The sequence below is a fragment of the Sorex fumeus genome, unplaced genomic scaffold (assembly GCF_029834395.1).
Source record: "Sorex fumeus unplaced genomic scaffold, SorFum_2.1 ptg000030l, whole genome shotgun sequence".
Taxonomy (NCBI): Eukaryota; Metazoa; Chordata; class Mammalia; order Eulipotyphla; family Soricidae; genus Sorex; species Sorex fumeus.
This window is the reverse complement of record NW_026606087.1, coordinates 7427776-7454583: the sequence shown is the minus strand read 5'-3', so window position 1 is coordinate 7454583 and position 26808 is coordinate 7427776. Positions and strand designations below refer to the sequence as shown.

General features: G+C 39.0%; 1 protein-coding gene across 1 annotated transcript; it reads right to left on the bottom strand.

Annotated features, from left to right (window-relative positions):
• Positions 1-1066: 1066 nt before the first annotated feature.
• RNF141 (ring finger protein 141) lies at positions 1067-26417 on the bottom strand. The gene is made up of 6 exons (XM_056116159.1): positions 26398-26417; positions 13784-13975; positions 11291-11399; positions 10504-10685; positions 6227-6334; positions 1067-3051 (listed from the first exon to the last, which is right to left on the bottom strand). Exons 2-6 carry the CDS (start codon positions 13966-13968, stop codon positions 2901-2903), a joined length of 735 nt encoding a protein of 244 aa, XP_055972134.1. The 5' UTR covers positions 13969-13975; positions 26398-26417; the 3' UTR covers positions 1067-2900.
• Positions 26418-26808: the final 391 nt, after the last annotated feature.

Here is a 26808-nt window from a genome sequence, read left to right as displayed (position 1 = left end):
TACATCTAAAGAACTATCACCTGGTTTATGGAGAAAGCAAAAACCTGTGCTCGTTTATTTAATAAGGCTAATAAAAAATTATATTTCACAGTAGATCAGTTAGTGTCTTGGAGTTCATACTGGAAATAGCAAGACCCTAGGCTCACTGTTAAATGATTCCTTGAAAGGTGACAGATTTAGCAGGGGTGGGAGGGAGGGAAGGTGGTAGAGGAGGAGAAATTATTGGGTTTAACTGGAAAGATCCAAAAATCTGTAAAGCAACATTTTTCATTTTCAGAAAGTCTTAAATCAGAAATATGAATTAGACTCAGCAATTTTAATCTAAAAGGGCAATTTACAGTCTTCGATATAGAAAAAAAATCTGAGAAGGGCCACTATCCTAAAATTTCAAAATACATCACATGGAACACAGAGAACCTAGGGAGGAGAGTCAGGTTCTGCAAATGTGACTTGAAATTAAAAAAAAAAATTGGGAAAAGGAGGCTGTAGAAATTAATTTTAAAACAATACCTTTCATACATCTGTGCTGATCACCAAATTCTGAAATGCTGGATATTTCCAATGTGTTAAAACCTTTGAAAATTGGTTGACTTATAATACATACAGCAGTAGAGTTTATATAAAGAAACTAAAATATGACTTTTATATAGTGTAGGGAATGTGTGTGTGTGTGTGTGTGTGTGTGTGTGTGTATAAGAATCCTAAGAATTTAGCCAAAAAATTTCTATACCTGAAATAAAGTATAAAAACCGAAGATTACAAAGTCTCAGTTTCTAAAGGAACTTACAACCAGAGGAAGGAATTTCATCAAGGTCACACAACCACTGCTAGGCTCTTAAAGAGCCCAAGAGTACTCACAATGTTTATGCATTTGGTACTGAGCATCATAAATGTCAGCCAATTATTTATTTGTGTGTGTATGTGTGTGTGTGTGTGTGTGTGTGTGTGGTGGCAGCGGGGGGCGGGCACATAAAATCAGGCTGCTTTTGGTGGGGTATTTGTTCTATGAAAGAACAATTTTACTTGGATGCCTGTTTATCACCAAGCAGCAATATTAATAATTACTCAGAAAAGCTAGGTGGAATGTTAACATACCTTTTAAAAGGCATTTCAGACTCTAGTTTTACAATATATTGTTTTTGGGGGGTGGGGGAGGGGTATACCTGGCTGTGCTCAGGGTTTACCTCTGGCTCTGCACTCAGGGATCACTCTTGGAGGGCATGGGGCACCATACGGGGCAATGGAGGTAGAACCCAAGTTGGTTGCATGCAAGGCAAATGCCCTACCCATTGTACTATAGTTCTGGCCCCCTAGTTTTACAATATTTTGAAGTGTTAATTATTTTATAGGTGACACAATTGTGTTGCTGGCATAGTGTGCTGTGGCGCCATGCAGTGCTGGGGATGCAAATCACAACTAGGCATGTTATCTACCACTTGATTTATGTCTTTATGTCCAACCCTGAAAGATTAATGTTTAACATAAGACAATAATTTCCATTTTAAAAGCACCATTTACAAAGAAACTGAAGTACAGTGAAATAGTAAGAAAAATTATCTCCAAGTTTTCAGAGATGTTTTACATACACATAATTAAAAGGCTATATACCCTTGTTTTGTTTTTCTATCTTTTTTGAGATGGTGGGTGGGGGCAGGGTAGAATTTGGACAACACTCAGTGATGCTCATAGGCCACTCCAGAGGCAATGCTAGCTGTGCCTAGGGAACCATGCAGTTCTGGGGATCAAACTCAGGCCTCCAGCATGCAAAACAGGCAACTCTAGCCCTCTGAGTGATCTCTGGACCTTTATTTTCTCTTGGTCTAATAAATTTGAAGACTTGAGACTTCATAAAGATTCCTTCAAACTAAGAAAATAAAAGTAACTACCCATAAACCAATATTGAATGATTTATCAAAACTTGGAAATACACAATTTAGGATCTGTGGGGAAGAAAATGTTCCATCTGAAACACCAAATAAGCAATACTAAAAAGTGATTTTAGAGGGCCTGGAGACATCTCAAAAGGCCGAAGCATATGTCTGGCAGGCAGAGGCCCCAAGTTCAATTTCTTTCTCAGCACCCTGAGTACCCTGTTGGCCTCCAGCACCTGCTGGGTCTGAGCATCACTGAACCAGTATTGCTGTGAGTCGCCCAGAGCTTCTCTGAACACTGTATGTATGAGAGATGGGGGTGGGATGAGGGGGGTTAGGGAGTTAGTGGGGGGAATGATAGCAGCTGTGTAGAACAGCTTCCTAGCTGTGAGGAAGCTCTTCCAGAATAGCCAAGACAATTCCCCAGCAGAAATCCATGACACCAAAGTCATGCCCAGTATTATAATCCTCTCAAATTATGCAGCACTGGGGAGGGAGGGTGGAGACTTAAGTAAAAAATATAGTTTCAAAACACTACCAAAATTATGAAATAACTGTACCATTTCAAGTAAAAATCATTAAAGGAGCAATAATTAACCACAAGGGGGCATAGATACTCCTTAGATTCCAGCAGATAGACTAGTAGTACATGCACTTTAATATATTCTACATTATCTGTCATTCCATTTTTTTCTTAGATGGCTACAACTTTTTCACATTCATGGTTTATTTGGAACCTATCTAAAAGATCTAAAATGCTCCTGGCCTGAAAAGGTGTTTCAGAAGCTTCTGGAAATGTAACTTTTACTTCAGCAAAGAATTTAAGAGCAGTTAGTTCTATTAGAATAGATAACTAATAGGAAAATAGTGACTACAACAGTAGTAAATTTTAGTTTATCACAAATGGAAGACATGGAAAGTTTATCAAAAGAAATAGGACAACTAGCCAGAATTGCAAAAAATAACTTCTGTGTCTGTGTCTCTACAAAGCCCCGTATTTTCTATGACCAAAGTGTCTTTACCGGAAGGTCATGGCCGATGGGGCTGGCCTGCCTCATCTGCCATGTTCAGAATATAGTTAGCCATATCATCTTCCGTGGGTGCATCTGACACCACCCAGGATTCATTTGCTCCACTCATCTGTAGACGACAAATAGGGCAATTCCTGTGCCGATCACTCCTAGAAGAGAATCAAATAGAGAACAGTTGTATTCTTTTGACTTTTTAGAAACAGGTTTGTTTAAAAAGTAATAAATGGATGGGGCTGGAGCGATAGCACAGCGAGTAAGGTGTTTGCCTTGCACGCAGCCAACATGGCCAACACGGGTTCGATTCCCAGCATCCTGTATGGTCCCCCGAGCACCGCCAGGAGCAATTCCTGAGTGCATGAGCCAGGAGTAACCCCTGAGCATCACCGGGTGTGACCCAAAAAAGAAAAAAAAAAAAAGAAAAAAGTAATAAATGGACATGTCTTAAAGTAAGCAAAGAGCATAAAAGCACACAGTGAAAAATAAAACTCTCCTTCTCGTTACAATTGTTAATTCTTTCCTCCAGAGCAACCACAGTTACCAGGCTCCAAACTTACTTGATTTACTCCCCGCTATTTGAGAAAAAAAAAAAATCACCCCTCCAAATGTAACTGAGATTATTATGGCCCTATGGATCTTCCAGCATTTCCCGAGGTTGGGAAAGGATGTCGTCTATTTTGGGAAAGACAGATATGGACTAAAAATGATCAAGTTTATGAATCTATATATCACTGCTCTTAAATTTGACATATGTATCGCATAGACCATTATGCACATATTAGAGCTGTGCATAATACTTCTTTTTAATTATATATTACATGGATAAACCATAGTTCATTTAAGTAGTCTCCCATAGGAGGACATTTAGGTTTTTCCTGGTCTAGTGCTTTAATGGAATGGAAGCATTCAAGGTTTCAAAATTGTAAAAAATGAACTTTATATACACAATGACTTTTCTGGGAGGAAAAGATCTAATGTCTGATCATTTATCATTATGTTTTCCAGAAAGAATTTTTTCTCATCAAATATAATTTTGGAAAATTCAAAAATAGCACATCTGAACCAGAAACATGTCATGCTCGGAAAATGTTTTTCTCTTCATCTCTCATGGAAATCTGAAGCCAAAGTAATTTAATTGTATCAACTGCTCTTTGGCTTTGTGCAAAAAATTTAGAATTATGTTCCAAAAGCTAAATGTGAAAGTTAGAGCTGGCATATATTATTCAGGTTGATTTCTGGTTCCCTGGAGATATTTTACAAGGTAATTAAGAAAGTGCTCTTCAGTGCACAAGTTACAAAATTTCAAAACAGTTCATTTCTGCTTCCAAGCAACAAGAACCAGATTTATTTTCCCACTTAAATAACTAAAACAAAGGACAAAATGCATGAAGTAATGGCTTCAGCAATGAACATCAGGTGGCAAACAATAATCCTGAGCTATGGGAAGCAGGGAAGGTAAATCCCAATGCTGCCCCAGCTAACTGCCTCTTTTCCAGGCCACAGGGAAAAGGGAACCCGAACAGGGACTGGCCAGAAACCCCCAGCTGGAGAGAGAGCTGAGAATCCTGGAAACAAAGGGAGCCAGAGCACCGGAGAGGAGAAGAGCACTGAGGGGAAGTTCTGGAGAGCAAAGCAAAGCAAGGATTAATGATCAGTGTGTGTGTGTGAGGAAACTCCAAGAGGTCGGTGACTTGACAGAATAAATCTAAGGGAGTAATTCCTAAAGCTCCACAGAGTCTGGGATATTGTCTGCTTCCATCAGCCTCATAATTATGTGAACCTCATAATTCACTGACGTAGGGTAATTTGAAGGGTCTTCTCTTTTTAGGGGGGCATAAATCATTCTAAATTAAATACTGCTCAAGTCCTACATAATAATGCAAATGAAAAACAATGAGAATTACTACACACATCAGAATGACTAAAATAGCATACTATGTACTGCCAAAATGATGGAGCAATGAAATTCTCATATACTGATGACGGAAATGTAAAACAGTACTTTGAAAAATAGTTGTTTTTGTAGAGTAACCATAGACCTATCGCATATGATTTAATAATTCCAGTCCTATGCATTTACCCCCTCAAAAATTAAAATATATGTTCATTAAAAAGACTAATCCATGAGGGCCAGAGAGATAGTACACAGTGAATAGGACGTTTGCCTTGCATGTAACTGACTTGGGTTAAAACCCGGGTACTACATAGGGTCTCTCAAGCCTGCCAGAAGTGATCCCTAAGTGCAGAGCCAGAGTAAGCTCTGATACAGCATTAAAAAAAAAAAAAAAGACTAACCTGTGTTTGATAGTAGCTTTATTTGTAACAGCCAAAAGCTAGAGGCAAAATAAATGTCCATTTATAGGTACATGGATAAATAACTACTTGTATATATAATAAATATCAAAAAGCAACAAAAAAGAAAATACTACATGCAACATGATCCATACTATAACATGGTGATGTCTCAAAATATCATATACTGTGAATAAAGGGAGGCCAAAAACATAAAAAAGAGTACATACTACATGATTTCACTTACAAAAATTCTAGAATTCAAATTAGTTGCTAGTGACAAAAAAAGCGTATTAGTGGCTTTCCTTCCCATCAAAGAAAGGATGGAAAGAAAAGTTTACAATGTGATTTTATAAAGCAGTATTTTGGGGGCCACACCCAACCACGGTAAGGGGTTACTTTTTGTTCTGCACTCATGAATTACTCCTGGCATATAGGATGTCAGGGATTGAATCTCGGTCAGCTGCATGCAAGGCAAGTACCTTACTCACTGTATTATTTCTCCAGCCCCAAAAAGTAAATTTTGTGGGTAATGGGCATGTCCATTATCTAGATTATTTGATTTTTAATGGGTTTATACATCAAAACATATCAATTAATTTTTTAAATATATGTTCATTATAAATACTCCTAAATTATTCTTATTTTACACAGTAATCATCTTGACTATCTGATCTCTTAAGTTCCCTCTGCATCCAATATTCACATTATTTTTTGTCATATATAATTATATATATATATATATAGAGAGAGAGAGAGAGAGAGAGGGTTAATGAAGAAATGAGGAAAAAGAAGAAAGAAAAAAGGAAGTATTAATTCTAGACTCAAATCAGGAAATTTCCTCATACTGTTGTCATAACTAAAGATAAAGCCCTAAGTTTTATAAACTTTAGAAAATATACCCAATTGAAAGCCTGCCACAAAATTTAAAGTACTAAAGAAAGAACAAAATTCTTACACTTAACTATAATTTTAATTTTGGAGTATGCTAATATGCACTATTTGCCTAAAGCACGAAGGCTGTAGAAATCTTACCATTTATCAATACACTTCTGACAAAAGTTGTGAGCGCAAGGCAGGATGAGGTCAGCTCGGCCATCCATACAAATACAGCACTCCTCTTCCTCCGTCAGCTGCTTCACCCTGCAATGTGAACACGGAGCTGGAGGAATATCTTCTGCTGTCACTGTGCTGTCTACTTTGTACCGTTACCATGCAAGATATAAAGCTCTCTAAAACTGGTCCGTGCCAGCAGGGCACTCCCATGCTTATAGTGGATATAAACAAAAAAATAGGTTAGTCTGCTTTTCATCTGGGAAAGACAACAGATCTTTAACCCATCACGATTCCATGTGCCCCTGAATCGTGTACCTTGACTGTGGTATTTTTCTTTCCTAGAACACTCATGAGTTTAGTCAACTCAGACTTCAGCAACTCAGCTCAAATATCTCCACTATCAAAACCAGCATTTCCATTAATTTCCATCAAATTTAGGAGTTAAATACTTCATTGTAACTGTTTATTGTTTGCTTTATCCATAAACTGTAAGATTTTTATACAGAGGGAGTTTATTTTAGGTTTTTAATAAATGTTTTTTGGACTGATCTTAATTTGATTTTCTTTGTATTTTTAAGGTTCTCCTCACCAAGCATATATTACTTTTGTAGTTACAAAAATAAAAATAATATTTGTAAGTTTTGCCACTAGATTATGCTACAGTACTGCATATGACACTAGTATAACCTCAAAATTTTTGTAGATTTGAACATAAAACAGAATCTCAGTAAATGTCAAATGTACATTACATACATTGATTAGTAGTACAAGTGGAAGAAATTAATATATTTTAAGTTGGAACAATGATGTAGAAAAAAGAATTATGACAATACACTCTAAGTGGATAAAGAAAATCATGGAGGTAAGGGAAAAAACTACGTAATAAGGATTGGGGAGAAAAAAACGAAGAAATGGAGCTGATTAAATATAGCAGAGAAAAAAATCCTTGAATTCCAGAAAAGTAACTTTGCAATTTATGATAGGTAGTTAGAAATCAGAGTTTAATCAGACAGAAGTAAACTACTTCTGAAATCTCCTTTAAAAGAGATTAATTGGAAATAAAAACAAGAACAGTTTAGAGATGTGTTTTTCAACCACTGGTCCATGGACTGGTCCTGGTTCACAAGGATAAAAGAGATTGGTTTAGAGGTGGAAAAAACTAATAAGAGTCTTATTTCAACAATTCATCTGGGAGATAATACGGCCTAAGGGGTATTGCAAGGCAAGGCATAGGAATGTGGTAAAATAAAATTTTATGTTTGGACAAAAGAGCACCACTGAACTGAAATGAAAAATGAAATACCTAGATGAATGTGAATAAGAATAATTAAACACACACACACACACACACACACACACAATTCAGTTCAACTATTTTAAGTGCCTTTTAGGCTCTGCACATTTACGCCAGGCCCACATGGATTGAGATCCCGCCATTTGAGGAAATTATATTTACATCTACAACTGGGAACTTGGTAGTCAGTCAGAAAATACAGCTGAATCTAGAGTGTAACAGAATTCTGAGGGTTAGAGCTTAAAAGTGAGGAGTAGAGGTTCATGAAAACCCTTCTGGAAAGAAAAACAAACAAAAACTAGGAGACACAAACAGCCAATAAAACTGGTGCAACAATCACTTGAGCAGGGACCAGTGACCAGAAGGGAGAAAGTCTTGCTCTTTTTATTAGATGACTTGTAAAACAGAACAGGCTATTATTCAATTCTATCTATGTCCTCTTCTCCAGAGGCAATGAAAGAGGAAAACTACCATGGAGAAGAGATCCACATAAAGGGCAAATGAAATATGGAAACTTATTCTTGGGAAGAGAGGCTCAAATGAGAATTCAGTTTACTGTTTTCAAATATTAGAGAACAGAATTATTTGATGAAATTTGAGCTAATTAAAGAAATAAGTAGAATGCAAAGAATAAGGAATATGAAGTAATAGTGTAATAATGAGAGTTAAGTCTTATAGACATCGTTATTCTGTGACAGGCACAAGTCTAATCACTTTACAAATACTGACTCATAACAATTCTAAGAAATAGATTATTTTTTTACTCTCTTTTAAGATAAGGAAACTGAAATTCCATTTCCAAAGACACAGTTGGGAGTAGAACCAAGATGTGAACATAGGTAATTTGATACTAGACTTGTTGGGTTGGTTCAAAAAAGCTAGATTTTTGGCTACTGAAGGACAAAAGGGAAAATTTCATAGTGCTTAGAGCCTAGGAGAAGGTTTGCTCTTCTGGGGCAGTGAATATTGTATAAACTACATTGTGTTTAAGTACAATTCTAATTACCACTTGTCTGCAAGTGATCAGTAGGTCTTATTTTTCAAAGAATTATCTGTGGTTCAGTAGCAGTGTCAATTCCAGGTGCCTGACAGAATCTCAGGCTCCTCAAAGTCTCAAAGTACAGTAACACTGATTATCAGTTTAGGAAGTACTGTTGTACGGGAATCTTCATGCACCAGAGCAATAATTGTAGAGGTTAGAAGGATGTGGTGTGTCTCAATCTAGACCAATTTCTAGCTATAGCACTTACCTATCTAAACCTCAATTTTTTTTTTCACCAAGTGTGTAAATAAGTGCATTCCATGATGTTACTGTGAGGTTAATGAGCTATACATGTGAAGCATCATCCTCAAAATACCTAATATTCTGTAAGTACTCAATTAATATAAATCACTGAGAGAAATATGCTTTAGATCTAAGCCTAACAGAGGCAAAGACTCCATAAGATCACCTTCAGATTTGACAGTCCAGTGTTCAGTGAGTTAGTGTAATAAAAAGGCAAAAGACACAAAAAGGCAAGAAGGAACCTTAATCCAATGATCAAGCAATGAGTATCCCAGTTTCAAAGCCACAATAAAAAGTGGTAACATCCATACCTCCTTTCTTATGATGACCGCTACAAGAGAAAATCATTATTTTCTTTTCTTTTGCTATGACAGAGCTTAAATATATTGGTAAATCCTATTCTTAGCTTTCAAAATACTATACAAAAATGAACGAAGAGGAAAATAGGTAGAAAATCAGGTAATTATATTTGAAAGATTAACTTTACAAAATACATAAAAGTTAAGCCTAAACACTATCTGTAATATTCTCAGACTTATTTGGTATTTCGGTAACCCTAAATAGCCCAAGATGAGGAAAGCAAACTATCCTATAAAATAAGAAATAATAAATAGAAATTACACAGTATATAAATGAAGCAAATGAAGCAATGAAAGAGAAATTCTGGTCAAGCATACATACGCGCGCGCGCGCACACACACACACACACACACACACACACACACACACACACACTAGGTTTTGTCACTGGCAGTGCTCCAGGCTTACTCCTGTCTCTATGCTGCGGGGGGTGGTAACTTCTAAAGAAGCTTGGGGGCCCATCTGTGGTGCCAGGGATTAAACTGGAGTCATCTGCATGCAAGGCAAGTACCTTAATCCCTATACTATCTCTTCAGGTACAAGCATATTATTAACTTTAAGGTAAAAGATACTGTCAGTACAGATTGCTGCTTTTTACCCAGTATGACAGTGAGAAATGATGTCAGCATGTCTGAATCCAGATAAGACTTTTTTCATCAAGGCAATTACAAATTTAAATTATGATTTTCAAATGGTAACAGGTGGGAATTTCCACATGACAAAAGCATTATAGAGAAGGAAGAGAAAATTTCCATAGAATGGCAATATATTAGGGCTGAGTCCACAAGCTCCATCAGAAAAAACTCTGGTTGACTTAATTTCCTTTTGGTAACTCAGTTAATATATGTGAAATGTGTAACCTGCTCATTCCTCAATGGACTAACAATTCCTGGATCCAATATTTGAAAGTTTAATGTTCCAATAAGTCAAAAAACTTCAGGAAAACTAGAATGGTTTTGTCAGATTCTTGGATCTTATTTACTGAAGGATTTGTCTAAGTCCCTAAATATCTATTATAAGAGGAGCATTAACCACAACATTTGTTATTAAATGCAAATATGTCACAAGTGGATTCATGGAAAACAGATTAACAGAAAAAAAAACACATTGCAAACCTTTAAGTTTTCTTTAGTTAGATAATCTTAAAAATGTCTTGAAGCACATAATAATCCAAAATCAAATTCAGGGTACGTTATCAACCGAGACAAAATAGTGGGATCTAAAATGTCACAAACAACAATATCAAAACTATTAATAAGATTCAAGTAACTTGCATATTGGAAAATGAGGGACATATAGTAACTGTGCAGTGTCTACCTTCCCATCCAAAGACTAGCCTGACAAGATGTTACAGATGATGAGTTTTCATCAACGTTTTCAGAAGTAGAACTCTGTGCCAAAACTCCTGCAGCTTGACTTGTTATATCCTTATGAAGTTGAATAAACTGGTACAAATTCATGATGCGTGATGCTTCCACGATGCCAGTGCTTTTATTAATCTAAAAATACCCCCCAAAAAGAAAAAAAAAAGGAGGGAACAAACAGTCAAACAATTGAGAAAACAGGAGTCTTTAAGGTTTACAAATTATTTAATTTAAAAAGTTCCTGAACAAATGACTAGTGGCATGATGTTTTCTCTTTTGTGGGGGTTCAAAGTACTAACACAAATTCAACACGTTTTGTTTTGTTTTGTTTGGGGGCGACACCTGGTATTCAGGACTTACTCCTGGCTCTGAGCTCAGGGGACCACTCCTGGCAGGGGCTGGAGGACATATAAAATTCCGGAGATCTAACCTGGGTCAAACACATGGAAGGTGAGTGCCCTATCTACTGTACTACCCTACCAGTACCCAAATTCAACTCATTTAATTACTTAAAATAACCCCATAGTGTCAATTAGGCGTTATCCTATTTAGTGTTGAGGCAATTTCCTCATACTTAAGACATGAATTTTAAGATGGCTCAGCAGCAAAGCACCTGCAAATAAGCAGGGGCTCCTGCATACAAAGAATGCAGTCCAGTCATTTAAGCCACCTTCTGATCTTTAACTGCAGCTCTAATCACGAAGTTTAAACTCAGGGTTGGAAATCTCTATCACTCTCACCTTGGTGCAAACCACCCGTACAGCCACTTTCCAAAAGGCAGAGGAATCAGAGCCAGGTTGTACCTCAAAGAGAAGGTGTTTCTCTTGGCCAGAAGCTACCTTAGCAGTTCTGAAAAGACAAAACACATTTGTAGATTTTATGAAGTTATGTAACATAACAGTGCTATGAAAGTGTGAGAAACACTTCAAAGCAGAAGGAAAATTTAAGAGAGTCAAAGGATTGTAATAAAGAAATATAATTTTTAAAGAGGATTAACTTAACCAAGTGACGTACAGTTAAATAAATTGAGGGATCAAAAATTAAGCAACTAGCTTTAGGTAACAAAGTCTTAGTGTGGAAAATAATTCTACTATGCCAATTCTCAGTTTGGTTTTCTAGTTATCAAGCCATACTTCTACATAGGATTGATTTTATAGTTTTCAGATGGCATTGCACTTGCATAACACCCACTAGCTCAGGAAAATTAGTTTTAAAAACCCAATCCAGTCTGAAACCTCCTGTGGAAAATAAAAGGTGCACAGTCTTAAGCATAACCTCTGTATCAAACAGTAAACAAAACTTGTAGATGCTTTCATAGGATGAATTCTAGCTGGTATTTTAAGGCAAAATTTTATACACTAGATTAAGTTTATTATATAAATTTCATGATTCTAAAGATTGATAAGTTGTCTTATGAATTATAATAAACATAAATGTATTCCAGATTTATGGTAAGATTAATTTACTAATCCAATTTTACTCCTTAAACATATAGTCCTAGAAGTAATGCTTCAAATATTACCAATTGTATGATCTTAAAAATAAAGTAAAATAATAGCTTTAAAGCATTAGATACATTTTAATATAAAAAATTACACAATAAACACATATACATAGTAAAATGTAAATTCCATCAGCATCTCCTTTTCCAGGAACTCTCCAGAGACTCAGACATTTCCATCTTATATACATCTATATGTATAGAATCCATATATAAAAATATATACATATTTGTACATATATATCTATATATATCCAGAATTTTTTCCTTTTAAAAGGAAATCCTATGTTCTGAAAAAAAATACAGCTTTCTAAAATAACTTTTAAGGCTCAATTTTATTCTTATATAATGGCTAATAACAGTAGATACCATTCCATGTTTAGAAAATATAGTATTTTGGTCTCCTCATCTAATGTGCTCCAGATGATAAGTATGTCTTTCATCATCTGACAGAGTTAAAGCTTAAGGAGCAAGTTCATGTATCCTACACTAAACTGTTAATAGCAACTGTAAATTTAGTTATTAAGTGACTGCTCAGTGATTATGATACTTAATGGGCTAAAGGAGAGTTAACAGGACAATGGAAAGAGCTTCATGCCCAGGACTAGTTGAAGATACATTAATATTTGAATAATCATTTTAGCCCTGTTAGACCGTTCAACCTTCAGCAGAGGACCTTGCATAAAGCATGTGCTCAGTGGTGCTAGCTGAAATATACAGACTAAGAAAGAACCTTTAAGATTTGATTTAAAAGGCAATGATAGGACTAGAGGTATGGTTCAAGTGGCAGAGCATATGCTCAGCATGTGTGAGGTCCTGAATGTGCCAACACTACATGCATTCCTCACCCCCAGAACCATCAGCCACCAGGTATAGCCCTGATGTCTACCAGCAACACCAAGTGTAGCCCTGGTGACTACTATGTTCAAGCACCAAAACCCAGGCCTGAGCTATGAGGCCTGTGCTGCTAGAGCTAGCATTGTTTGGAGTGGTCCCTAGTCCCCTGAGCACCACTGGGAGTGGTTTTATAGAAAATTGTTAAAGAATGAATTCATAACAAAAAATCATATTTCTCAATGATGATGAGTTATTGCTATTACTATTTATGTATTTCTCTGGCAAAATAACATTTCAGTGAATAGCATTTTCACTTACTAATGCACTAAACTGGTTGAGGCGCAGAAACTGGGTACCCTCTGACTCCTAGAAACCTGTCTCTGGAGTGTCAGGCAGCTCTTCTATTAAGCACTACCTAACTGCTTTCTTAACTGCTTTCCAAGAAGAGTCAATCTGTATGTCTGTGATTCAAATTCATTTTAAGTTCCTACTGTGTCTTCTATACCTGTAACATATAGATAATACATGTTTGTATATTCTTTGGGTGGCAAGGGGGCTCCAAGCAGTGCTCAGGAGCTGGGGAGTTTTCTGGGCCAGAGGCTCAGTGTAAGGGCCTGAGGATGCAGTGCTGCTCACAGGGCCACCAGGACTATAGTGGTGAAGCTAAGGGAGCCGTATGGCACCAAGGATCACACCAAGGTACACATGCACTATCAACCTGGGCCCTATCAATATAACTATAAGTAGCCAATTAGAATATTACAGTAGACGCTCAATATTTGTTAAATGCTGTTGAAAAGACTTATCAATTGATATTTTGGGCTTCCTCACACATAGTCATGATATATACAGGGCATATATCAGTGAAAAATAAAATGAAAAGAATAAGCCTTACACATCATTAAGTTCAGCTACTCTCCCAAGAAATTCTTCATAAGTCAAGGAGCCACTCTCTCGAACCAATATAACATGTTTTGCTACTTTTTCGGGTAATTTGTTAAGAACCAACTGTGTCTGATCCGAAATTTGCTGTCCCATGATGAAATGGTGTCTTTTCAAATTCAGAAAGTGGTGCTTCATATAGTTTCTGTCAAATATATGTAAAAAGTTATTTTTATATATAATATAAAAACAATAGTATGCCAATCTCATCAAGAAAATAAAGAAAAAGCAGGAATACCTTTAAGTGAGAGTTCAGAAGACTTACATGAGGCTAAACTAGAATTTTAAAGTTTATATTTTTAAAGATTTATATGTTTATTTTTATAGATCACATAGCTAAATGAGGAAACAGAATTCATGTGTTATTATTCAGAGATAAGCCACTAATTTCTATTATCATACCAAGTCAAAAACCATTAAACACACACAGACATTCAAGGTATTTAATAGGAAACTTGTTCACCTTATGCAATTTTCCTAAAAATATTTCCTATTTAACATGAGTCAGATTCCAATTAAATTCTTTCCATATATTATCATATTTATATCCTACAACAACCTAAGAAGCATATTTGTTTCTATTTTACAGATAAGGAAATATCAAATTTACTTATCTGAGATTAAACAGGTGGTAAGTGGTTGAAGTAAACTTTGAATTCATGTTTTTTAGATTCTAGTGCTCATATTCTCAACCATTATTATATATATATTGGATTATGGAATGATTATATAAGCTTTAAAATAAAACCTTGTTGCTTAGTTACTTTATAAATGTGCAAGTTATATTTAAATTTTAAATATATGGAAGTTGAACATATTTTTGATTTATAAAAACTAAACAACTAAAAAATATTCAGATAATTTAATCATCCCACATTTTCTGCTTAAAAGTTCTTTTGCTATTTAGCTATATCCCATGTTTTTTTTTTAAATTCTTGCATTTTCTTTTGAATTAACTTCTGTGCTTTCAACTTAGAAATAATGTAACTGTCTCAAAGGCAATATTTTAGACCACTCAGAACCTACTTTTCAAATAGATCGATGTTACTGTATTGACTAAAAATTTTATTTACAGGCATTTATTTAAAAACCAGTAATTCTAAGGCAGGGGTGGGGAATCTTGTTTCTGCCAAAATCCAACTGGATATTTATAACATCATTCTCAGGTCATACAATATAGGCATAAGGGCCACAGGCCTCCAGCAAGAAGCATACATGTTTGTCCTGTCATGCTTCAGGGCAAGGCCATATGATTTTGTTGGTTTTTTTAAGGCCAGTCATATTCCTCATTCTGAATTTCTGAAAGATAATTCTTTATATGGTGGTGAGAAAATATTTGGATTTTAAATTTCAAATAGTATTTTTTAAAAATAATGACTTGCTGAATATCAAACATTGAGAATAAAGTTAAAGCTATCAAGAGTATCTCACCTGTATGGCAAAGTCTGGCAAGCTCCCCGTGACATATTCAATATGCCAAAAAAAACAGTAACAACAATCCTCACAATTTGTTGTGAGACGTTACTGGTGCCCACTTGTGCAAATCGATGAACAACTGGAGGACAGTTCAGTGCAGAGCTACTACTACTATTACTGCTATTGCTATTATTATTATTATAACTATTACTAGTGAAAGCAACTGGTATTTGTTGGTCAATTTCATTGTGCAACAGTCCTCTGAGTACTTTACATGTATTCATAGATTCAGTCATTTAAATCCCATGTAAACATTTGTATAGATAAAGATACAGAAAGGTTTAGGAAAGAGAGGCTGGAGATAGTATAGTGGATAAAGTATTTGCATTGCATGTGGTCAACCCAGGTTTAATCCCTGGCACCCCATATGGTCCCCTGAGCCTATCAGGAGTGATCCCGAAGTGCAAAGCCAGGAAAAGTCCTGATAACTGCCAGATGTGACCCCAGAACCAAAAACCAAAAGAGGGAGAGAGGTGGGGGCGGAAGGGGAGGGAGGTTTGGAACAACAAAATCATAGAGCTTATAGTCAGTTATTTTAAATTAATTTGGAAAAAAAAGCACATTACAATGATAAAGTATCTGAAATCCCTCATAAATAATTCCATCTTAGGGGCTGGAGAGAGAGTACAGTGGGTAGGGTACTACCACTGCATAAATGTGTAACCATAAATGTAAAAATTTTCCTTTTGGAATTAAAATATAATGTACCACGAGTTTATTTTATTCTTTTTAAAAAAAGTACAATTGTACAAAAATATAAAGTTAACAATTACCATTTTAAATAAGTGTGAGCCTACTTGGCAATAATTACATAACAGTTTAAACAAAAGGAAGTTATTGGCCATCTTTGCGGCACACTGCCGTACAGAGAGAAGAAGGACCACATGGAGGGCTGGCTCCACAGCTCCCGGAGAAGAATCCAGGTTCCAAAAAGAGCCGAGATCACTGGGAAGTCCCAGATGGGGTAGGTGCCGCATCCTGCCTCCCCCAGATGGAACCCCGGTGACCAGAAGCCTCCACAAGCATAGCTCGAGTATGCGGGAACTAGGACTTTTCCTTCAAACCGCCGGGACTATCCCGGCCCCCATATAACCTCTAATCCCGGAAGTCACGCCCATGGCCCGCCCCCCCCCCCCCCCCCCAGCGCCATCTTTGCAGCACACTGCTGTACAGAGAGAAGAAGGACCACATGGAGGGCTGACTCCACAGCTCCCGGAGAAGAGTCCAGGTTCTAAAAAGAGCCGAGATCACCGGGAAGTCCCAGATGGGGTAGGTGCCACATCCCGCCTCCCCCAGATGGAACCCCCGTGACCAGAAACCTCCACAAGCATAGCTCGAGTATGTGGGAACTAGGACTTTTCCTCCAAACATCTCTATATATACAAAGTGATCAATGGGAAGTAAATTACCCAACGTTTCTCCCTGAAAATCAGAGTTAAGTTTGGAGCATGGCCACAGCCCCAGAAGCACAAGAACTTAATGCAGAACCCAGCAGCTTGGAGCAGAAAAGTGAACGGACTATGCGTTAATCCAGGCCATCATGTCTGCCCGGAGGGGAAAGGGTGTTGCCCCATTCGCCCTCTCCCCTCTGTAAAGAAAGATGGCGGCCGCATGGGAGCCTTGTGGAGAGCAGGTGTGAGCCAGGGGTGTGGGGGCCACAAAAACCTCATGGGAAGGGGGGCGTTCCGGTCCGTCCTTCACGCCCTACCGAGGTCATCAGTTGCCCCCCACGAGCGGCTCTCCAGCAAGGCCACGGCCCCAGAAGCACAAGGACTTAATGCAGAACCCAGCAGCTTGGAGCAGAAAAGTGAATGGACTATGCGTTAATCCAGGCCAACATGTCTGCCTGGAGGAGAAAGGGTGTTGCCCCATTCGCCCTCTCCTCTCTGGAAAGAAGATGGCGACCACATGGGTGCCTTGTGGAGAGCAGGTGTGAGCCGGGGGTGTGGGGGCGACTAAAACCTCATGGGAAGGGGGGCGTTCCAGTCCGTCCTTCACGCCCTACCGAGGCCGCTACTTGCCCCCCACGAGTGGCTCTCCAGCACAGCCATGACTCCAGAGCACAGAAACCAATCTCTTAATTATCTGACTCTCAGTAGAAATACTTCCAGGGTTAATTAGCAAAATAGCGGAAATCCAAAACCAACATTTAATTCTTGAACCCAGCTGTAGAAAGCGAATCACTTCACAATGCTTTCTCAGCATGTCTGATTTGGGGGGAGGGGGTAAACTCTAAATAATAGTGGTGCATCTTTTATTGAAACAATGAATCTAACCAAAGCAGATAGAGTGTCAACTAGAATTCATCTGCCTCGCAGGCATTGGGAGGGGTGGGGGGTGGGGTTTTATTGGGGTTCTTCATGGTAAAAAATAAGTATTGGTAAAGGGAAAGGTGTTTGATATTTGCATGACTGAGACCTAAACCTGAAAGCTTTGTAACTTTTCCCACAGTGATTCAATAAATAAATAAAGTATAAAAAAAAAGGAAGTTATTGAGGAAGAGCAGGTCACTAAAAACATATACATAAGATAAAATCATATATTTTGAACATGGTGAAGTAGATTCACAACAACTGTATCCAAAGAAAAAAGCGTTGAATTTAGAGTATAATACACCAGTGATTTCTGGATCTCAAGCTAGTAAAATCTAGGTGCCACATATTTATCTTTTAAGTCTAAGTAAGGAGAGTTTCCAAAATTAAACAAAAAAAAATCCCCAAACTAAATTGCAAAAGTTAATAACTTAAAAATTAGGTAATGTATTAGAATAAAACGCCTTCCTATGAAAGCAATATCTTCAAGGGCCAGAGCCCTTGGATTTTTTTTTTTTTTTTGCCACGCATGCATCTGACCTGGGTTTGTACCCCAGCATTCCATTTGGTCCCCGAGCCCTGCCAGGAGTAATTCCTGAGTGCAGAGCCAGGAATAAACCCTGAGCATCACTGGATGTGGCTCCTAAACTAAAACCAACTAAACAAACAAAAAACCAGAGCGAGAAAGTATCTTCACCTCAACCTCTACTGCACAGAAACATGTTGACTCTCTTGTTCTAATGCAAATGTGTGAAAACAGCAGGAGTCAAAACTTGTACACCATTATTATAAAGTCACTGTGTTGTAGTACCACTTGAAAAATTATGTTTAGTAAGTACCACATGCCTGGCACTGTGCCGTGTTCTGGGGATACAACCGAAAAGGATCTCAACTTGAACATGCTGTGGAGAAAGGGGAACAATAGGTTTCACACTACTAAACAATTTTCAGACACCAACAGGGTGTGTGTCCAATTCAACTTAATGCTGTCTACTTCTACCTGGTCATAATATCAGATCCCACGGGTTAAGTGTTCATTCCCATAAGACTGCCCCACCCCATCTTCAGATACCAGTCACAAGGGCAGGTTATATCACTGGTGCTTCTGACCTTCTGGCTAGTCTGGAGAATCTAATGACCAGGCCTCCTCTTACAGTAGTTTGTCACAATGGCACACAGAACTATGAGAAAAATTTTATTTACTTTATTACTGGTTGACTAGAAAAGGGCTATTCCTCAGGAATAGCCAGGTGCAAGCATGTGAAGGTTATAGGAGGGGCATAGTTCATATGCTTTTTGCTCATATTGCTTGCCTAAATCTTTACATGTTCACCAATCTGAAAGGTCTCTGAACCCCAACTTTTGATTTATTTATGGGAGCTTCATTACATAGGTATGGTTGATCAAGCTATTAACCACAAGCAGAGAGAGCGAGAGAGAGAGAGAGAGAGAGAGAGAGAGAGGAAGGGCGAGAGAGAGGAGGGAGGAGGAAGGAGAGAGAGGAGAGGAAAGAAAGGAGGAGGAGAAAGAGGAGGAGGAGGAGGAGGGGAGAGAGAGAGAAGAGAGAGAGAGGGAGAGAGAGAGAGAGAGAGAGAGAGAGAGAGAGAGAGAGAGAGAGAGAGAGAGAGAGAAAGTGCCTGCCATGGAAATGGGGAACACGGGTGGTGGGTCCGGTATTGGAACATTATATGACTGAAACCAAATCATGAACAACTTTGTAACTTACTGGGATTCAGGTAAAAAAAAATTAATAGACTGAAATAGGTATTTTTTGACATTGAATAAATAAGTAAAAATTAAATTCTTAATGTTTTGAAAAGTTGCTGGCGTTAAAAACACATAAAGTTAGAAGGACTTAAAAGGAGTTAAACTATAAAAGGTCAGAGGGTTTTAGTCCAATAACTCAGCAGTATATTGGGACAAGATGCTAAAAATATCCTAATCCCATGAGTAGCAGATTTCCAGGATCATATCCTAGTCTAACGCTATAATAGTTATGCCATACTGAAATTCTGTCATCAGTTCTAAACAATCACACTCTTAAAGGAAACTAATCATTGAGCAAACTCTTAAAAGCACACAAAATGTTACAGATCTAGAAAAAAAATTATTCTAGGTTATCATAGTTTGGTAACAATGCAATAGGTTTGTTCAAACATCTGAAGAGGAAGTAAGTTTTTTTATTTTATTTAGTTACAGAAAACAGAATGGTGACAATATATTAAGCAGATTCCACATCAATGAAAGAACATGCCAGTTGGTGATGGATGTCACGTGATGTGTACACTTATTGAGGTAAGAAATTGTACACCTGAAACCTAGACAGTGTGGTAGACCAATGCTACCTTCAACTGAAAATATTGTGGGATATTGTAGGATATAAAGCAAACAGAAACTGAGAAGAACAGAAACTGTGGTAGAAGCTTACCACACTCATTGTCCTTTTCTCTCAGAAGAGAGCATAAAATGACACCACCATAGCCATGCCGCCAGACCCCATGCCAGGCTTGTTTCATTTGGGGCACCCAGGAAGGGGGCGGGCGAGGTCCCTCCCTGCCCCAAGGGACCAAGCCCCGGCAGCCGAAAACCTCAAAACTCAACTGCTGCCATGCTCACTGCTCACGGTCACTATCCACATGACGGGGCCGAGCCTCACCCACAACTAAATGGCACTTGTGGCCATGCGACATCTCATACCTCACACCGCTCATACTCCAAGAGTATCGCACCACATATGATACAGTTTAAAGTAGAAGGTAACCAATATTAGAGGGAAATATATTTTATACAGACTCAAACCTTAACAACATATTAGTAATCTCCTACAGAAGGGCTAACTGCCCCTGGGTAAAATATAACAATCTTCCCACACTCTCCTCTAAGGAAAGTTTCTCAGAGCATTTTTGGTGGTTTATTCATAACAAACAATACAAAATAAATTATTTCGGTTCTGCGAGGCCAACCCGGGTTCGATTTCTCCGTCCCTCTGGGAGAGCCCAGCAAGCTACCGAGAGTATCCCGCCTGCCCGGCAGAGTCTGACAAGCTCCCCGTGGAGTATTCAATATGCCAAAAACAGTAACAACAAGTGTCACAATGGAAACGTTACTGGTGCCCGCTCGAGCAAATTGATGAACAACGGGAGGACAGTGCTACAGTGCTGCTTTGGGGCAGGGATTGAAGCTCAGGATGGAAACATTGAAAATAGGATGGTGGGAAGGTGTAATGGTGGTGGACTTGGTGTTTGAATATCAAATGTAATCAAACATTGCAAACTACTTTATAAAAATAAAATTAAAATTAAAAAAAAAAAAAGAAAGAAAGCTTACCAAAGGGGATAATGGAAACAGAGAGGAAAACAACTCTGGGACAATGCTGGAGGGGCATGGACGCCCTAGTGAAGGGTGTGGTGCTGTGGTGCTGGAATATTTATGTATGAAACCATACCAATAACAGTCTTATAAACCATGCTGCTTAAAATAAAATGCAAAATATTATAGTGTAATAAAATTTAATAATGGACTAACTTCCTACAAAAATGTATTTTATAACTATTTTCTTTCTGGAAATAAACATGAAACTGAAATTTGAATGATTTGGTAGAAACAGTTCTACAAAGGAAGGATTTTTTGCTTTAAAATATTAAATAGTTAGTCAGAGACAGTGCAAGGTTTAAGAGACTTGCTTTTACATGCTGTCAACCCAGTTCAATTCTCAGAACCAGATGGTTCCCCCAAGCACCATCAGAAGTGAACCCCCCCTTCCCAGGCACAGAGACAGAAGTAACCCCCAAGCATGGCTGATTGTGGTCTAACACTCTCTCTACTCCAGATTTATCCAGCATATAAGAAATTTCGACTCTTCCTAACAGGAATTCAAAGTAACAATAGTTAGGTTGCATTTTATAACTATTTTGTTCAGTGAATTGAAGAAATAGAGAATTCCAACAAGAAAATTGTTGGAAAAACTTCAATCAGAAGTCACTAAACTGAAGTCACTAAACAGCATTGGAAAAACTTCAATCAGAAGTCACTAAACTGAAGAGGATAGTAGAACAAAAGAACACAATGGAGGGAATAAGAAACAGATTGATGAAAGGAAAGGACTGAATCAGCATGCTTGAAGACAAGATACAAAAAAAATCCAAAAAGAACCAAAAACAATGAAAAAAATGTAGGACATCTATAGGGAACTCACGACCTTCAGATTATAGCACAGTGGTAGGGCATTCGCCTTACAAGCGGCCAACATGGCCGACCCGAGTTCTATTCCTCCGCCCCTCTCGGAGAGCCCGGCAAGCTACCAAGAGTATTTGATATGCCAGACACAGTAACAACAAAGTCTCCAATGGAGACGTTACTGGGCCCGCTCGAGCAAATCGACGATCAACGGGAGGAAAAAAAAAATAAAAAAAATAAAATAAATTAAAAAAAATCTATAGGGAAAGTCACAAAAGAAATAATGTTTGCATTACTGGGGTTTCAAAAAGAATGGAAGGAAAGAATGGGGTAGATAATTTTGATGGGAGAAATTCAAGTTTTGGTGGGAGAAATTCTAGCTCCAAACTTCTCCAATCTGAGGAATAACCCATACACCATGAGAAATGTCGCATTTCAAACAGAATAAACTCAGAGAACACTAAAATACATCATATTAAGATGGCAACAGCCAAAGACAGAATAGCAAAAGCAAAGTGAAAAATTACTTCTAAAGGAGTATCTACTCACAGCAGATCTCTGTAAAGAAACCTACATACAGGCAAGAAGGAAATGGTAGGATACAGCCCATGTCCTGAAAGACTGTACAGAATGCACTCAATGGGCTGAATGGTAGGATAAGAGTCAAAGCACTGAATAAAATGGTCAATGTACTGCATGATCAGAAAATCAAGATTACTTTATTTGGTCAGGTTATCAATCAGATACAAAGAAGTGAATAAAACTTTACTGACAAAGAACTTATAAAGAAGTTCTTGGGCACTAAACCAACCCTGCAGTACACACAAACATGAATGCATCTAAAAGGCGAATAAAAGACCATAGAAACAAAGACTAAACAAATACCTAGAATCCATACAAAAACATGGCATCAAATTCTTCCTTTTCAATAATTTTGTTTAGTGTTTTTTTTTGCTTTTTTTTTTCCGGGTCACACCAGACAATGCACAGGGGTTAGTCCTGGCTCATGCACTCAGGAATTAATCCTGGCGGTGCTAGGGGGACCATTATGGGATGCTAGGAATTGAACCCAGATTGGCTGCATGCAAGGCAAATGCCCTACCTGCTGCCCTATTGCTCCAGCCCCAATTTTGTTTAGTGTTAATGACCTACACTCTACAATAAAAAGGCAGAGAGAAGCTAAATGGATTGGAAAATTGAATTCACCCTTTTGTTGCTTAAACTGCCACGATAAACATAGGCTCAAAAGTTAAAAGCTGAATAACAATCGTATAGGTAGACAATATACTTTAAAAGGTTAAGATTCATACTTACACCAGACAAAACAGAATTCAAGCTAAAAAAGTAATTAAAAAGACAGACATTATATAATGATCAGAAGAACTATACATCAAGAAGACAACACTCACTAATATATATATGCACCTAACAACGAATCACGAATCATGACCATCCTGTTATTCGCCGATTGCCTCGAGCAGGCCCCAGTAACGTCTCCTTCATCCTAGCCCTGAGATTTTTAAGAAAGTGCTATATTCAAGGCTCTTTAGGAGAATGAGACCCATCATTGTTACTGGTATTTGGCATACTGCGCACCTAACAAGAGAGTACCAAAATATCAAACCAACTACTAACAGGCCTGAAGGTATATGACAGTAAAATAATAGTAGCAGGAGATTTTAATAATATACTCCTACCATTAGATAGAACAGAGAATCAATAAGTAAATAAGAAGCATTAAAGTAAGAAATAAAAGAGGTGGGCTTCATAGAATATTATGGGGCTCTCCATTCTCAAAAAGCCCGGTATATTCTCCAGTGAAAAATGGGTCATTCTTTAAAATATATCACATTTTGGGTCACAAACAAGTCTACACAAAATCAAGAAAATAGAAATCATTATCAAGTTTCCGCTCAGACCACAACGCTATAAAGATTAAAATAAACCACAAATAGAAAACCAGAAAAAAAACCTCAAATATACACATAGAGTAAAAGAGGAAATCAAAGAGAAATTAAAAGACTCCTGGATACAAATGGGTAAGAATACAATAGCTACCAGAACCTTAAAGAATACAGTAAAAGCCAGGGTTCATACTTTGAAAGTAGGAGCCCCAGGTTTGATCCCTGGCACCACATGACCCTTCAAGGATCCCTATGTACCAAACTGGAATATGTACTTATTATACATTGCCAGGTATGCCCCCTCTAAATAACCCCAAATACAGGAAAATATAAAAATGTTAGAATCTATCATTAAGTACATATATAAATTGGGAAATACAATTTGACAGTAGCAAAAACATTCCTCTACTTAAATCATAAAACAGTAGTATTATCCAGGAACAGAATCTATAAATCACGGTATAGATTTCAGCAAAAAATAATTTTCTGGTCAAGGTTTCTGAAGAAACCAGCATTCTCATATAATTTAATCCTTTCTGGCTGGATAATAATATGCTTTCAAAAAAAATTTGAAAGATTTTCTAAATAAAGAACAACTGTTGTTTTCAAACTCATAAGAATATCAAGGATTCCAAAAAGGCCACACTCTCTAGTGGGTGGTAACACAATCATAATCATTTTTTTATCAGAATTACTGTAGCTCAAATATTTTTGTAAAAACCATGAGCAATTCACTAAAAAAGAACAAAAACTTCCCACAGAAAACAAAGTTCCAAACAAACTCCATAATTTAATTCATAAATGGATTCGAGTCTGAAAGTGCAAGCAGATAACTAGTTCACAAGTGTGGTGGTATTTACAACCTCTCTGAAACCTATTCTCCATGAAACTTTGTAATTTACCAAAAAAGGTATTTATAACTGAAATAGTCATCAATTATTTTCACTATAAAACAGCCCCCCTCCCCAATAAAAGAACAGATTTCAGGTGTCCTGTGTTCCTTCTTCCCCCGCCAGCAGCCACAAACAAAAACCATACTTAGGGTCTTAGGGTCTGAAGTGATGGTTCAACAGGTAGGTACTTGGCTTGCACACAGCCTACCTGGGTTCGAATCCCGGCATCCCATATGGTCCCCCTGTGCACCAGAACTAGAAGTGCAAAGCCAGGAGTAAACCCTGAGCACAGATGGGTATGGCCACCAACATCAAACCAAACCAAATCAAAACAACACTTAATTGTGGGTCACTGTCACTGTCCTCCGGTAGCTCATCGATTTGCTGAGCAGGCCCAGTAACGTCTCCATTGTGGGACTTGTTACTGTGTTTAGCATATCGAATACCTCACGGGTAGCTTGCCAAGCTGTGCCTCCCGGGGAGATACTCTCGGTAGCTTGCCGGTCTCCCCAATAGGGGCGGAGGAATCAAGCCGACCAGGTCTGCCCCATGCAAGGCAACCGCCCTACCCGCTGTGCTATCGCTCCTAGGGGTGGGTATGTTGATTCTGATAGCACCAATGTCTTTACTAAATACATTTTATTTTTATGAAAAAAACACACAAATTAGGCCTGGAAGAATTCTCTCCGGGTGGACCTCTCCTATCGTATTGGGAAAGGGATATGCAAGTTTAGTCCACTGGGACCAAATGCTTCTTGGCCACATACAATCTTGTTCCGGAGGAAAACACTTTGAAAGTGCAGCCAGGCAGTATCAGATGACACAGATCGTACTATTTTTGAGTTCTGCATTCAGAAAACTCCCTCTTTTTCTTTCTCCCTGTGCAACCTCAGCACAGGGGTGAGTAAAGTAAACTCTTTGATCCGTGGCTCCCGGGACCCTAGATGAAATTCTAAATGGAAGGAGCTCGTTTTACAAAAGAAAAGGCAGAGCGGGGAGGGGTCGGCGGAGAAGAATAGCTTCCAGCGAAAGAGCTAGGAATGACACACCGTCTAAGTGCGGCGGCAGTTTCATAAATGCACTAAATGTCTGTGGGGGTTAAGAACCGGCTGCGAACAGACGGACGGTGCAATTACATAAAGGGGCGGGGACATTTCCAAGTAAACCAGTAAATGCACACATAACCAATTGAATCATTTCAAGCCTTCCGCTACAGAAAGAGCCCCAATTATTAGCAAGAAAACGTCGCTTGGTGTCAGCAGGCTTTCAGCTGGCCGAGGCCCTGGGATCAGCTAGCCTATTGCAGAGCGATCGCCCTAGGTGCCGGAATCAAATTCTGAGTGTTTGGTGTTGGGGGGCGGGGCGAACGCGCCCCGGATCTCTAACAGCTCCCGGGCTCACCCGATGCCTCCCCCCCCCCCCCCCCTCGCTCCGGCCTCCCGCAGCCCATCCTCAGGGGCACCTGCCCATCTATAACCAACAGTTGCGTCCGTCCCCAGGCTGCGTTATTTAAAATCGGCTCGGGGTTCAAGGGGGTGAAAAAAAAAAAGTCTCCAGGCCCCCTGGAACCAGCCTCCAAACCAGACCTACCACTTCCACCCGCCCCCCCGGCTACTGGAATCCGCCAGGTAGGCTGCTCCCGAGACAGGGAGCTCCTAAACTAACCGCCGCGCGCCCCAAGCAGAAAGGCCTGAAAAGGGCCCAGGGCGGGTAGGGCCGGTGTCCTCATCCCCTAACAAGCCCATCTTTCTACTTCCAGCCTGAGGGTCCTCGTCACCGGCGAAAGGACAGCGCCGCAAAGCTCACCCCAGGTTCAAGTCATCACGCTTCCGGAGGCGAAGGCTCCGCCCCAGCCTGCTGCTCCGACCCGCCGGCGGGGCCCGAGCGGTCGCGCCTCAGTGACGCCAGGCCCCGCCCCTCGCGCGTTGCCTGGAGACAGGGCTCGCCCCGCCCCGCCCCCGGCGCGTTGCCTGGAGACAGAGCAGGCACTTCCTTCCCATCCAGTGGGTCCACTTGCCTGCGCGGCTTCTCTTTGCACCTTCGGAACCCGCAGAGTTCCCAGCTGACCCGGCTGGGTGCTGGCGAAAGCCGAGGAGGAAGCCTTGTGGAAGGCTTGTCGGTGCAGGGGGGTAGTGTTGGGCAACGGTCTTGCCACTCTCATTTATCCTGGTGCCTACTGCTGAACGTACTGTCTAGGACTCGACTGGTGACAAAGGC

Excerpts from the sequence above, each read along its gene's own strand:
- RNF141 (XM_056116159.1), bottom strand. The coding sequence starts at position 13,968 with ATGAAGCACCACTTTCTGAATTTGAAAAGACACCATTTCATCATGGGA. Across the intron at positions 11,400-13,783 it reads GTAGCTGAACTTAATGATGT|AACTGCTAAGGTAGCTTCTG; the intron begins GTAAGGCTTATT and ends TTGTCTTTTCAG. Across the intron at positions 10,686-11,290 it reads TACGGGTGGTTTGCACCAAG|ATTAATAAAAGCACTGGCAT; the intron begins GTGAGAGTGATA and ends GGGTATTTTTAG.